At 38.2% G+C, this 15,711-nt stretch overlaps 1 protein-coding gene across 2 annotated transcripts in view; it reads right to left on the bottom strand.

The window, feature by feature from the left end:
* The window catches only part of GPC5 (glypican 5), a 643,004-nt gene that overhangs the window by 535,473 nt on the left and 91,820 nt on the right, over positions 1–15,711 (bottom strand). For both annotated transcript variants that reach the window (XM_069878636.1, XM_069878646.1), the window contains exon 3: positions 12,023–12,717. In XM_069878636.1, the coding sequence (XP_069734737.1) occupies positions 12,023–12,717 (695 nt within the window). The remainder of the gene's footprint in view (positions 1–12,022; positions 12,718–15,711) is intronic.

Raw genomic sequence — 15,711 nt, 5'->3', positions numbered from 1 at the left:
CACCTTCCCTCTAGCCCCTCCCCCTTTCATCCTAGGCTCAATTTCACTCCTTCATTCCAAACTCCTCTGCCTCTCCTCAGCCTCTTAACTGCTGCAAAGGGATGGAGAATGGAGGTTGTGGTCAGGCAACACTTCAACTCTGCCGCTCCTTCCTCTTCACACTTTCCATCTGCTCCAGCACGGGGTTCTCCACAGGCTGCAGTGTGGGCATCTGCTCCACCATCTGCTTTACACATTAAAAACAAGTAAACCAATTGCACTGGAAAGGGGCATCACTTCTGAGCAGAATTCTGCAGCACAGAACTTGTAAAAGGGATTCCAACATACATTTGATGCTTCAGAATGTTTAGCGCTATTGTTATGTTATAATAAACTGTGTAGCTGAGATTTTGTTGTTTCATGGAAAACACTGATTTTAGTTACAAAATCTGTAAAACCACATGGGCATTTATAGTGGTAGTATACAGTGTGGTGTTGAGGGCATGACTACAGAAATAAGGGTGACAATTCAGACCTCAGCTAGTGCAAGCTACTGAAATAGCAAAGATGGCTCAAACCAGAAAAGACATGAAAAGGTGTCAATCCACCTTGTGGATTATGTTTAGATAGAAAGAAATCCTACTCTTTAATGAAAACAACTTTTCATTAGTTACAAACAAGCCATAAACACTTGCTTTGTTGATTTTTTTGTTTGTTTTGGGTTTTTTTGCTTTGTTTTCAAAGGTCTCCCTTCTGTTTTCTGATGAACAAAGCCCAGTTTAGTTCCAGAAGAAAACCTTTTGATTGCAGCAAGGAGCTTTTTCCATTTGGAAACAATGGAAATGTGAAATATAAAAGTAGAGGAATCTGAACTAGGTGGAGGTCATGACTGCAGTAGACTTACTCTGTGCTACATCAAAAAAAAAATTACCAATGTATAAAAACATGCCATACTTTATTATACAAGCACCAGAGTTTTTCATAGCTACATGTGGATGCATATCTGTGAATGGAGAGAAATGGAAGGTGGTGGGTGTTCAGTTCTGTATTAGGTTAGTCATCAAACTTTCCTCTAGAACACAATGATATTAGAATATAGACATGTATAAGACGAGGGCTCAAAATCCAATTACTGTTCAGCAGTCTCCATAAATCAGTTTATATTGATCTCGTGAAGTAATCTAAATGCATCAATTTTTCAAGTGATTTAAATTCAGCAAAGTAACGATGCCAGAGACATATTCCAAAACTTTCAAGCAGAACTCTACAATTTTATTACAAAGTCTGTTTTGCTGAAAATTAAGTATTTTGGGGTTTATTTTTTTTTAATAAGTATGAAAGAATTCTATGGCATGTTACTCACTTGAGGTCTGTCATTTACAAACTCGTAATGAGAATGATCGCTTGTTGGAAGTTAAAGGAGTACAAAGCTGAGTCCAGTTAGACAGTCTGGTGATGGGAACAACATAATTAATTTTCCCACAACTTTGAATTTAGATTGCATCTCTGCAGTCTCTAAAAGAAGGTTCATTTTCACTTCATTGTTTATCATCAATACATTCATTTCTCTCCAGAACAAAAGTGCAGACATACTATACACACTATGCATATGAATATACATACTATATACATAGTTGATACATAGTTTCGCAGTCAACTGGTTTGAGAACCCCTCGGCTAGCACTCTGTTGACCTGAATTTTTATCATCCTGTCCCAGGGAACTTCATCTAGGCTTTGAAATTGTATAAGGAGCAATTCATTCACCTTTTGCTTTGACCAAATATCTGTGAAATAGGCAATGTGACTATTTGAGCTGAGTCAATTTCACCAGCATATCGTGTAGCAAATACCTTGCATGTCAATGTTTATCAGCCATGAGATGAAGCTAGTGCCCACATCCTACATTAGAAGAACACCATGAACATGATAGGTTCCTGCCTTGACCACGATGCTCATATGTGGGTCCTATCCCACTACAGCTACTGATTCAAAGGTAATTTGCTTCTTGGTGAAAATATTCCCCTGATTCTCTCATCCTGTAAGTCATTCCACAGAATCACAGAATTGTTTAGGTTGGTAGGGACTTGTTGAGGTCATATAGTCAAACATCCTTATTCAAGCAGAGTCACCTTGGTTGTCCAGGTTCACGTCTAGCTGTATTTTGAATATTTCCAAGCATGGAAAACTCACAGCCTCTCTGGGTAACCTGCTCCATGGAATTTCATACTTTTTAATTTCTGGCTGTTACCTCTCGTCTTCTCAGTGGGCATCAGTGACAGGATCTTGGCTCCTTGCTCTGCATAAGCTTGTATCAGGTGTTCATACACATTGACGAGTTTCCCCATGTGCCTCTTCTTCTCCAGGCTGAATAGTTCCAACTTTCTCAGCCTCTCCTTATATGAAAGATGCTCCAGCCTCATAATCATCTTTGTAGCTGAATTCACTTCAGTCAGTCCATATCTTTCTCACACCAGGAGTCCAGAACTGGGCACAGAACACCAGATATGGCCTCAACAATGCAGAGCAGATGGAAAGGATCCTCTTCCTCAAACTGTTGGTAACAGGGAGATGTTGGTCTTTGATGTGCAGGTGCATTTTATGTTCAACTTAGTGTCCACCAGGATCTCCAAGTCCTTTCTTGCAAAGCTGCTTTCCAGTCATTCAATCCCCAGCATGTTCTGGTACATTCCCCTCTAGGTGTATGATTTTTAATTTCCTTTTGTTGAACTTAACGAGATTCCCCTCAGGCCAGTACTTCATCTTGCCAAGGTCCCTCCAAGAGGCACAACCATTTGGTGAATCAGCTACTCTTCACAGTTTGTATTGTATGCAGCATTGCTGAGGGTTTACTCTATCCCATCACCCAGGCCATTAATGAAGATATCAAACAGTATTTGCTCCAGTACCAACCCCTCAGGTACAGCAGTAGCAACTTGACTCCAACTGTACTTTGTGCTACTAATCACAAACCTCTGGGCCCAGTCCATCTCACTGCACACTTTGTCAGTTTATATTTAAGGATGTTGTAGGAGATGGTTTCAAAGGCTTTAGTAAAGTTGAGGTAGATATCATCCATTGCTCTACCCATATCACAGAACTGTTTAAATTTCTCAGAGGAGATATGAATGCTCCCTCCCTGGAAGCGTTCAAGGCCGGGTTGAATGGGGTTTTTAGCAAAATGATCTAGTGGAAGGTGTCACTGCCTCTGGCAGGAGGGTTGGAACTAGATGATATTTAAAGTCCCTTCCGAACACAAACCCTCTATGATTCTATGATCCTATGTATGTCCAGCTTGTTTAAATGGTCTAGTTAGTGCCCTAATTTTGTTGTCTTCCACTGAGGGTAATGCTCTACTGCTCAAGACCTTCTGCCTGGACCCAGGTCCTTGAACGTCTGAAGACCAGTCTTATCAGTAAAGACTGAGACAAAGAATACCTCCTTGAATACTGCAGCATTTCCTGTGTCCTCTGTCACCTGTAAGCCTGATCCATTCGGCAGCAGGCACATGTTTTCCCTTGTCTGTCTTTCGCTGTTTATGTACTTGTAGAGTTTTTTGCTGTCTTTCCCATCACTTGCCAGATTCAACTCCAGGTCAGCCTTGGCTTTTCTAACCCCGAAATATTGGACACCATCTTTATACTCCTCCTGGCTCATATGCCTCTCCTTCTAGCTCTTAAACACTCTGGTTTTCATAAGTTCAGTCAAGAGCTCTTTACTTATATCATGCAGGACCCCTGCTGCCTTTACTTGACTTCCTACTTGTCAGGACAGAGTTTTCTTAAGCTTGAAGAAGGTGATCCTCAAATATCACAGAATCACAGAATCACAGAATAACCAGGTTGGAAGAGACCCACCGGATCACCGAGTCCAACCGTTCCTACCAAACACTAAACCATATCCCTCAGCACCTCGTCCACCCGTGCCTTAAACACCTCCAGGGAAGGTGACTCAACCACCTCCCTGGGCAGCCTGTTCCAGTGCCCAATGACCCTTTCTGTAAAGAATTTTTTCCTAACGTCTAGCCTAAACCTCCCCTGGCGGAGCTTGAGGCCATTCCCTCTTGTCCTGTCCCCTGTCACTTGGCAGAAGAGGCCAGCACCCTCCTCTCTACAACCTCCTTTCAGGTAGTTGTAGAGAGCAATGAGGTCACCCCTCAGCCTCCTCTTCTCCAGGCTAAAAAACCCCAGCTCTCTCAGCCGCTCCTCATAAGGCCTGTTCTCCAGCCCTTTCACCAGCTTTGTTGCTCTTCTCTGGACTCTCTCCAGAGCCTCAACATCCTTCTTGTGGTGAGGGGCCCAGAACTGAACACAGTATTCGAGGAGCGGTCTCACCAGTGCCGAGTACAGAGGGAGGATAACCTCCCTGGACCTGCTGGTCACGCCGTTTCTGATACAAGCCAAGATGCCATTGGCCTTCTTGGCCACCTGGGCACACTGCTGGCTCATATCAACCAGATCTGAATCCATTTACCATCCATGGCCATACCCCATGGGATACTTCAAAGCAGATCTATGAAGAGGTTGAAATCTGGTGTCCTGAAACCCAAGGTCATGGTCTGACCTTTTGCACTGCTTTCTCCTCTTAGGATATTGAACTCCTACCATCTCAAGGCTGTTCCTGACTTTCACATCCCTGACATGTTCTTCCTTGTTTGTAAGTATGCAGTCGATCAAAGCATCCTTCCTTCTTAGGTCCTCAATCACCCATGCCAAGAAGCTGTTGCCAACATACTCCAGAAACCTCCTAGATTCCTTGTCCATTGCTGTGCTGTCCTTCCAACAGATACAAAAGTGTCCCTTCCAAATCCACATCTGAAGCAAGAGAAGATTGACAGGCAGCACACCAACCTTGACTACCATCAGCAGGATAGAATGTCTTCTGTAGACAATTTCTCTCATATTTTCCCACTATTTTTGAAGGATGTCTTCCCATAGGAGACTCCATCTATTCCTTCCAGCTGAGATTTTTCACTCTCTTTACCCAATGAATAATGAAACTATGACCTTTCCCCCTCATCACCATAAAAATGAAGGCTTTTGACATCCTGAAAACACAAGGACACTGGTGGCATCAATCTGACAGTGCCCTGAAATATGCTCTGGAAAGTGTCAATGACATTTTCAGTAGTTACAGCATTCTGCACACTTGTTTCCAGCAAGAAAAGGAAGCATTATGCCTAGAGGAAGAAGGTAAAAACAATCCAGGCAGAATGAGTAAGAAGGGTCAAACAGAGAGAGGCTCAACAAGGACATTTGCCCCTTGCAGTCCTAAGAGATCCTGCAGCAGAGGCCTGGCAGTAGCAGCACAATGCTACTCTAGAGCAGGCATGCTGGATGACAAGAGAACAGTGTCATAAACTTTGTCATGGAAACAAGGCATGGAAACAACCAGAAGGTGTCTGCTTTTAAAGGAAACAGGACAGGAAGAGGGACATGTCAAAAGCCACGTGAAGAAGTAGTTTGTATCACAAAAATAAGAGGCATATCTAAAGAAGGAGAAAATGTAACACATCTGAACTGCTGCTTCTTTTGGATCATGTATGGTCTTTGCCCATGGAGATTGTGGTTTGTCCTTGGTGGGGGCTCTTCTCTGAAAACCAGCAGTGTCTGCATCATCCCCCCATGGAAGCAGTGTGCTCTTCTTGCCTGGCAGCGGTATCCTTCTGCTGAGTACCCTGCTGACCTCTTGTTATCAACTATCCAGCCTTCCTGTCCTCCCCTACAGTGACAGAGACCTCCTGCCAATGACAGTTTCTCATTGACTGGTGTCAATGATATGCTTAAAAACAGCTACTACTCACCCCACCCGTAATGTAAACTCCATTCTTGATAAGCTATGGGATGTTGATAGCAAAATCCAGCAGTGCCCTGGCTTATATGTCACTGTTGTAGCCTAAGCTTGTAAAGAGCGAGGTTGATAGACTGTGAGAGACCTGCAGATCTTACCCGGGACCACAGTCTACTCCCCTCACCTTTACTCATACTCACTTTCTCCCCATCTCTCTGCATTTTATTTCAGAAATAATCCTCCTTTTCTTTCCCAGTGAAAAACTGCAAACCAGTAATCCCACATGCATACTACACAAGCATACATCAATACTCATAGTCATGCAGAGTGGTTTGGCAGTTTGATGTCTAAAGTAAAGAAACTGTTAATCATACTGTTTCCTTGCTGGTTTCCTGACTACTACTGGCAATAGGACCAAGATCTGGGAGGAGCTAGCAGACCTAGGTCAGCTGTCCATCCTAAGGCACAAAACTCTGCATGCAGCACTGATAGTGTTTCTCCTTTCTGCTCATGCTAAGTGCACCTAGTGCCTTGGGTTAAACAGGGCTCTCTTATGAAAGGAGAGTGATTGATCATCCCAGGTAAGTGGAGCAATCATGACAAAGGTGCAGGAGAATGTGTAGAAGCATAAAAGAAAGGGAAATCTGGGATTTGAATATGGTAAGTTGTCTCTGCCCTCAAGCTGCTTTTCTTCTTCTGTAGCATCAGAGAACTCCCTCAAAATGGCACTGCATGGCCCCCCCATTGTGCAAATGCTGGAAAAAAGTTGTCTACACAGCAGCAGATGAATCACAGACAAATGCAGTCAGCTATTTTGAAAAGCCAGTTAGATATTCGTCTACACTTGCCTATTTTCCATCAGATAAAGTATACTAGATTTTTGCAATAGGAATTTAGTATGCAGTTTAAATATAAACAGTATGGATAATAAACTAAAGCAGTCATAAATTATACAAGCTGTGCAATCTGCTTAATTTGAAAACTAGTAAGTGGTTATATTATTCTATAACAACTGCCAGTTTTACTCTAGTTTTCACATAATTAATTCTTCTTACATGTAGAGGTTTTGTTTCTTTTCAACCAGGGCTTTAATTTTCAGTTTGTGCCATTTCATAAAAGCATTTAGACTAGACCAGACCACACCCAACTAGAATATAGCAGTTAGAAGGGATTTAAAACAATAATAATGTAGTCCAACTGCCTGATCACTTCAGAGCTGACCAAAAACTAAAGCACATTATTAACGGTCCAAATGCCTCTTAAACTCTGATAGGTACGGGACACCAACCACCTCTGCAGGAAGCCTTTTCCAGCATTTGCCCATGCTCTCAGTTAAAAAATTTTGCTAGTGTCAAGTCTGAACCCTCCCATTTGTAAAACACTGGTTTAATATTTATTTGAAAATAACAAAATCTTGAATGTATCACCACTAAATGGTATATTTCTTATTTCATTTTAGGTTAAAGTAATAAGAAAATTAAGGTGGCAAGAGTAAACGTACATCATTTCCCTTTGAAAGGTTCAGAATCCAAACTTAGGAGTCATGTGAATAATGCTTAGGCTATGAAGCAAGAAAACAAAATCCAAAGAAGCAAAATTGAGATTAAAACCCTTACCCATTTTGTTAAAGGCTATGCAACATTCATAAATCAAAATCAAAGAATGATGAAAGGTCCCTCCACTAATGAGGCAAAATAAGATAAGCTACTAGTAAAAAAGTCACTTAATTTGATAATAAGTGTATGTTCCTTCTGTGTACATAACTGATGGGTGCACAGAAATGTATGGAAATAACATTAGAAGACATTCATATGACAATGTTCTTTAGACAGTCTTATTTTTTTAAGGGGAAAGTTTCTTCTTTTCCTCCTTTACTTTTTTTTTTCCTGATTTTTCAGTGTTAATAGAAATGCTTGGGGTTTTATTTCCATTATTCTATTTTCCTGAATTTTTAGTAGGTGGATAACTCAGAATTTTTTCAAGCAAAATCAGGGATGGACATATAATGTTTGGAAGTGCAGTCTAAGATACTGTAATTATATCCTTGATTGTTATCAAATCCAGAACCACTTTTGCTTAACATAATACTGTGTATACTTTTATGCATATAGAATAGGTATAAAAGTCCATTTCAGGAGTACAATTCTCTGTGATAGCTACAATTTATTTTTAAGTGATGAATTTTAGATCTGTTTCATGACTTGATTTATACAGAAGTTTTATAATAAGCATATTGTAATATTAGAATTTCTTTAAAATAGAGTGATAAAATTAATTATTTTTAAAGATAAGTTCAAATAGGTTGTGAAATTCCTTCACATGAATGATGAATGCACTCTAAGCAAGCAACCAAAATGCAGTAGCTATGAAGCAGTAGGCTTGAAGCTGCTGTATTTATAGGCGTATAATGAAGTAAGTAAATAGATTTTAGTAAGGAAGTGGGCTCACAGAACAGCTACTTCAGAGGATGCTGATTCTTTGCAACTCTTTAGGTGCCTTAGCTTGTAAAGCTACAAAATGTACCAAATATCCAAGCACAACACTTCCCACAATTAGGAATGCTGTTAATCTGATCTTTGGTTGACCATCAAGCTTACTCCTTTCCAAAAATAAAACCTGCAATTACACTATAGCTTGCAGATGATGTTTTGTATGTATTTGGGATTATCAAAAGAGGTTTTTCATCACCTTCTTTCCATTTGTTTTTTATAAATATAAAAATTAATTGGTTTAGTTCACTTTTGCAGCACTTCGTTTTCTGGAATGGCATGAAATAACGCTGTGTGTCTTTCCACTAGAGAAACTTCAATAAAAACTACCTACATAAAACAGATCCTAGAAGGAATAGAAAAAAAAAAACCTACAAATATTCTATTTATAATGTTTGTGTATATGTCTATTCATGGGAATATTACACATAAAACATCACTGTACTACTGTTGCTCTGACTGTTCAAGTGTATATAGCCAGCCATTTCAAGCAAAAATAATCAATAATAATAAAATGTTAAATACTTCCTATTAACTTCTTCCTGCTATCATTCTATGACACAACAAAGGTGTTGCTATTTTTTCTAGTATTGACAGATTAAAAAAAAAGAGCAAGACAAAATTCTCTTTAAATACAACATAATTATCTATAGTTTTTGAAAGAGACACCACACTTAGATTTCTTTTTTTCCAGAATTAGACTAAGATCAGGGAACAGACAGACGAACTTCCAGAATTTTGACATTTTCGTTATTCCTGACTGGTTGGAAATCTAATCTCATGAAAGTCCACATGGGTTTGAACACAGCGAAGACAAAGTGCTTTTGAAAATCTCATTGCAAATTTTTGAACGTTTGTAAGACATTAAAGAAATGCATACAACCAAACCTATTGTACAAATTCCTCACTTCAAAAATTAGGAAATGTCAGAATTTGTCTGTGCGATTTTAATTTTTTCTGTTGTGTTTCTGATTCCAACATTTTTATATGCATATAGAGCTTTCAATATCGTAGTCACATACTTCATTTTCCTCCAGATCCCCAAATTATGAGTGCCCAGAATATACAACGAACAACTAATCAATAGCCCTTTTCATCTCTTTTATTCAATATTAATCCCAAACACCACTGACCTTTTGCGAATGAAGAACAGTTTAATGTAAAGTTTGGAGGAAAGTTTTAATTACAGAGTCTTGTGACTTTTCTCTCCTGTTCCCTTCCCTTTTTCCTTCAGCTCTCACCTTGGACCCATTTCACATTTTCTCAGGTTCCCTGTTTGTTCCAGGAACAAACCTGATGGACCTCTCAGTTGTCTTCACACATCAAAACAAAACTATGGCTAAGGGAGAGTCTCTCTTAGAGACGGCTCCTTCAATCAGCTTGACTTGCATCTGACAAAGCCGCGTGCACACAGGGAAAGGGGTGGGAACACATGACTGAGGACAGTGCCATAACAGGACTTGGGCAACCCAGAGTGCGACTAGCTTAAACTGCCATTGAACTCCACTGTGAGTGACACGACAATTTGCCCTTCCATTTAAGGGCCATGCCATTAACCTATGCATAAAGGGAACAGAAACATGCTCTTACACTGGGGATGTGAGGCTAGAACCCACATGAAAACTTTGTAAATTTTGCTAAAAATCTACTTTTGTCTTTCTGTCTTAATACTGACAGTGGCTAGCAAAAAAGAATGGCCATTACGTGAAACAGATTATAACAACTTGTAAACAAGTATCTACAGGTCGGTTGGCTGTTTGCCTTAAATAAGGCTTAAATGTGTTACAAAGTTCTTGTGCATTCATTAGCCTAAATAGTTGCCCTCAGTGGGGATTTCCCTGGTTATGTGCAAGCTCAGAGATGGTTTGTGGCAACTCAGGCTGAGCACTGAGAAGTGCAGGATGAATCTACAATGTTTTTTATAGCAATAAGCATTTTTACCATCCAGGGGTTAAGGACTATATATCACCTTACTTCATATTATCTTAATAACGAATGCTGTTCTTGCATCTTATGATGCAGCGCTCTCAAACTTATATTGTATAGGCATGAGCATACACACAGAAGTCTGCTAAAAAAAATTCTATTCCAACTCCTACCAGCTAAAATCAAAGGGTCCACTGTGCATTGAGCAGAACAAGTACATAAACGGACATATATGGATGTTAGGAATACAGAACTGTCATTAAACATATGTCAATATTCATATGTGTGAACATACATAATTATGTGAGTAGTTGCATGACCCACACATCTCCACTAGATTCTGCAGAACAGCACAGAATAATGTGCAGGTATAGAGGTGATGAATGGATGCTGCACTTATTTGTCAGTTAGCGCAGCTGTGAGAGGCAGGAATTAAAAGTGTGACTTTGAAAAAGGAAGAACAAAGGGAAAGAAAAATTCCAGCTGCAGACAGCATAGCATTGTTCTGCTGATGGAAACAGAAAATAGAACAACTTGTAAATAGCTGGTTAAAAAAGAGTTTTGTAAAAGGAAGCCTTATTATACAGACATTAGTGGTCTTTCCACACCACACACAGCTTAAAGTATGAATATATATTAGATTTTTATATAGATATCCATGCAGCATGTTATAAAAAAATCCTTTACATATACTTTTTTACACAAACACACAGGATTAGATAAAGAGCTGTACAAATATATGTTTCACTAAGCAGAATACTCTTGATTTTCTTATTAACATTTGCACATACACATCACACTTTCAAAGATTTAAAGTTTTTTTTCTCTCTTTCTGCTTCTTTAAAACTCATAAGAGTACTTACTGTGATTAAAGTCATTTTAAAACTGCAGAGACTGCTGCATGCCTAAGTGAGACATTATTTGCCGGCTTATAATCATCGTTTCTGTGTCTATTAGAATCATGGATACATCAATTGCTTATCAAACTTTGAAACAGTTCATAAGTCACTGAAGATAAAATAAATAAATATTAATGAGCCAATTTCAACAGAATTCATGTTCTCTGCTTCTTAAAGCTGAAAGATTGTATTTACTGCCGTAATTAGGTCTTGATACCTAATCAAGTCATCCTTAGCAAATCAGAACGGACTGATGAGATTACCATGTTTCAATAGAGCAATGCACCACAGTCTTATTTGACCAAATTATAGATCAAAAAGAATCATAGAATCATTAAGGTTGGAAAAGACCTCTGAGATCATCAAGTCCAACTGTCAGACTATTACACCACCATGCCTGCTAAACCATGTCCCACAGTGCCACATCTACATGTTTTTGAACACCTACAGGGATGATTAATTCCACAGCTTCTCTGGGCAGCCTGTTCCAATGCTTCTCAACTCTTTCAGAAAAGAAGATTTTCCTAATATCTAATCTAAATCTCCCTTGTGCAACTTGAGGCCATTTCCTCTCATCCCATTTCTTGTTACTTGGGAGAAGAGATCAACACCCACCTCTCTACAACCTCCTTTCAGGTAGTTGTAGGTAGTGATAAGGTCTCCCATCAGCATCCTCTTCTCCAGACTAAACAACCCCAGTTCCTTCAGCTGCTCCATAGAAGACTTGTGCTCCAGCAAGGAGAGAAAGGACTGGTCAGTTATAACATAGAGATTAAGTGAAAGATAGGTCAAAATTCATAGGCATAGTGTCAGTGAAAAAAAGAAATGTTTAGTTTTTCGAGCTTGGAAGTGATTCTATATGAGAAAAATAATAACAGTCATCAGTGTTCTTTTTCTTACTGTCATGTTTGCACCAAGCGTGGATATAAAAAGCTTCTTACCTGCTCAGATAATTCTGGCCCGTTGATACGAGCCTGTTCAAGAGCATCATTAACAAGTGAATGAAAGTTTAGAAGCACATGCTCAATGTTGTATGTCCCACTCATGGCATTAGAGAGCTTCTCTAGGGACTGAATATATCCCCGCCAATGAAGATCAACTTCTGCCACGTTAGCCAAGCAGCCTCGGATGACGTTGAGGCAGTAGCCCATACAGGGCTTACTTAAAGTCAGCCCTTGGCAATGGGGGCAGTACTGCATTCTCAGTAAAGCTCTGCTGCAGTCTTTAGAGAAATGTAGATGGTCTGTTGTGTTGATCACTTCAATCCCCAAATTTAGAGCCTGTAAGAAAGTCCGGCTGGGTAGCAGTGATCTTTCCATTTGTCCTATGGCCTTTTTGGGGATGTTACCAAAGGGCCTGATGTCTCTTCTCACCAGTCGGAGGCATTCTGCATATTCTACTGAAATGTCAGTCAGACTAGGGTTAATCACGTGTTTGTAGACTGCTGGGAACAGAGTGTCAAAAAATCTGTTGACAAATTCCTGCGTGCTAACATCTGTGCCAAATAAGAAGAGTCCAACATCTGTGAAAAACTCCCGAACATGTGTAGTAGCCTCAGCAGCCATGTTTCTATATGTACTGCAGAAAAGTGTGCTTGTGTAATTCTCAGCGAGTCTGATAAGCATTTCAAAGTTTTCTGTAACAAAACAAAACAAAAAAAGGTCATTATTTTTACGGTTTAAAAAATAAAAAATAAGGTAAGAACATCAAACTATTACAGCAGGACATATTACACTCATCCCTAATGCATTTTTGCATTAGAATATGTGAAGATATAAACTTCTCCAAACTGTGGTGACTATCTTTCATATATAGGCAAAAAAACTTAAAAGCAATTCTACAATACAGTTAATAATCCATATGTTTTCTTGGCAGGACATATTAAACACAGTCAAAAAATTTATAAAAGGAAATCAATTGTAAGCTGAGTTGCTAAGCTAAAAAATACAACAAAGCCCTACTATATCTGTCTACATATATGCATACTTTAGCTCTGTCCTCTCATAACTCATTCTGCAAGTTGCAAAAGAAAGTAAAAAGTTCTCAGTCACTCCACTTCAAGTCCTTCCTCTTAGGAGCCTAAATCAATGGGCAAATGTAACAATTTAAATAACAGTTTCATTTAATTTAAACTTAACTCTTAATAGATCAAACAGTTTTGTCTTCGTGTCTTCCAAAGGAAGGAGATGTACCAAGCACACAAGAGATTTAACTTTTGAGCAATGCTTTTTGGTCTGGCAATTGTTATGGTCAGGTAATGTGCTGGAATATGCAGAATTGCCCTTCTCAGACACTGTGATGAATACACTCTCTCTAAGCCTCAATTTCTGCATAACAAGTAAAGCTTAAATGGATAAACCTAAAAAAAAATTAAGTCAAGTTGATTCCTGGTTTAGATATAATAAAGTGAGAGGAACATAAAAAGTGTCTCAAGAAAATGGCTATTCTTGTAATCGTACATTCAACCTTTTATACAAATTTTGCCAATGCTTCAGATGAAATTCATTAAAGTAGGTAACATTAGTAAAATAATGATGTTAAAATAATTTCTTTAGAATGGCATTAACAAGGTTTTTATGATCCTTCTTTATTTTTTTATTATTACTTCTTTTTCTAGAGATGAAAACTATAAAGCATGTGAGCTAAAACTTCTGTTACAGTCCACGGCTGCAGTATCCTATTACCAAGAGCACAAATATTAGATGAAAGAATAAATCATGCTGCACATGGATAATCAATAGATTTTACAGTGTAGTCTAAACAATAACAAACCTTCAAGACTGAACTACAATGCTAGTGCCCCAGCAACCCACAGATGAATGAGTTCAATAATCAACTGTATGATTTATTAGTTATTTGTGCTTTTCTAAGCAGTGTATGATAATACTGGCCATTTGTGTTTAGGATTCTGCATCATGCTGTTTAATGGTCATTTTAGGATTTGTTACGAAATTTGTTAATCAGGTTTATTCTACTGGCATGTTTCCTACTTTATAACTGCCAAAGGGGTTCCAGAGACTTGTTTTGCTCTCAGACAGCTTGAAGAATGACAGACAGCAAAGTAGACCTATGTTTACTTTCAATATTGAACAGCTCCTGTGAACACCTTATGATGGCAATCTATGTCATTTACAACTGTCTCAGAGATTTCAGTGACAAGTCAAGTTATGTTGGTTCAATAACTTCAAGCACATTATAGATTTAGCAATGTGCTTCTGCATCTTTTAAGTCTATGAGCCCAGGCTGACATCATCACTCTTAATTATTTAGCCACATAAAAGACATGGTGAGTTTTCAATCAGTATAAATCCAGTACTTACAAAAGACATTTTAAATATATCCAAGATGAGCCAGATAGGCTGTTTTTGTTGTTATTAAATGTTTTTTTAATCTGCAAGCTCAGTGTCTCGTATCTCCATCCTTTATGAGATCTTCATAGTAATCATTACAGAATACCCTACAGATACCTTCTGCAAAATACTACAGATATCTACTGTGAATAACATTTAGCATTTACTATAGATGACATATCAACTCTATTTTTCTTTGGCTACACTTAGAATTATGATTTGTACTCTCCTAAACTGAAAATCATGGCTGTCAATTTATTAACCCATTATTTTTTTGAAAGAAAGTAGTATCTTTCTTCCTGGTTTTGCTAAGAAGGAACAAACCACAAGGCTAGGGGAAAACTGTAATGAGCACTTGTCTGGTTTACATATTGAATTTATTCAGCTGATTTTCCATATCAGTACCTATATTCCTTTTTTTTTTATTAATAGTGTATTTAACAAAGAGATCACAAAGTGATGTAAAATAACTTTATTGTCATTGCTTTAAAAGATTCACAATCTTCCATTCATTTTCTTTAACATCACTGCTCCCAAAAGTCATAGGTAGTTCTAAATTATAAAGATACCACAATGCAGTAATCAGTCCAGTGGATTATCGGCTTTAAAATACAACACAAATCCATACTCACGCCTTGTTTACCAGAACAAATTATAAAGAGAAACAAAAAAGAAATTGTGTTCTTTTTAATTCCTGGATACTACCTAGACTTAAAGGAAATATTGGACAGAATTAAAAAAATTTGGACTGAATTTTAAACCAGCCGTACAATTCTCACCCTTAATAGTTCTGGTAAATTGTGTTTCTGCTACATGTACCTTGGAAAATTATTTTAAAACAAATTTCTGTGGAACTGTGTTGTAATAAAAGCACCTTCATTTTCTTAAATTTACCCTTTCTCCACACACATAAATTATCTATATAAGCAGCTAAATAGGGAAATAAATGGCCTAAATTCTGAGTATTATCTTTTGAAACACAAAGAGTCTAATATGAAATTAAATTAAATGAAACTAATCAAAATGTCCAGTATTAGTAGTGAGCCAAAAAAGTTGTGAAGTCTTATAATTCAGTACTAATCCACCAGCCTACATTACAGATTGCAAAATCTCACTTAGTTAGGATACCATATATAGAACTAAATAAACTATTATCAGACAGGTTAAAATCCATCCTTGAACTATGAATACAGTACTTAGCAAGAATGCCTTTCACATTTCAGAGGGGACACAAAAATTATGAGTTTGGATTATTTTAAGTATCAATCCACAATATTCAG

Source organism: Phaenicophaeus curvirostris, chromosome 1, assembly GCF_032191515.1.
Source record: "Phaenicophaeus curvirostris isolate KB17595 chromosome 1, BPBGC_Pcur_1.0, whole genome shotgun sequence".
Taxonomy (NCBI): domain Eukaryota; kingdom Metazoa; phylum Chordata; class Aves; order Cuculiformes; family Cuculidae; genus Phaenicophaeus; species Phaenicophaeus curvirostris.
Note: the sequence above shows the minus strand (reverse complement) of the source record. Positions and strands in the feature narration are given on the sequence as shown.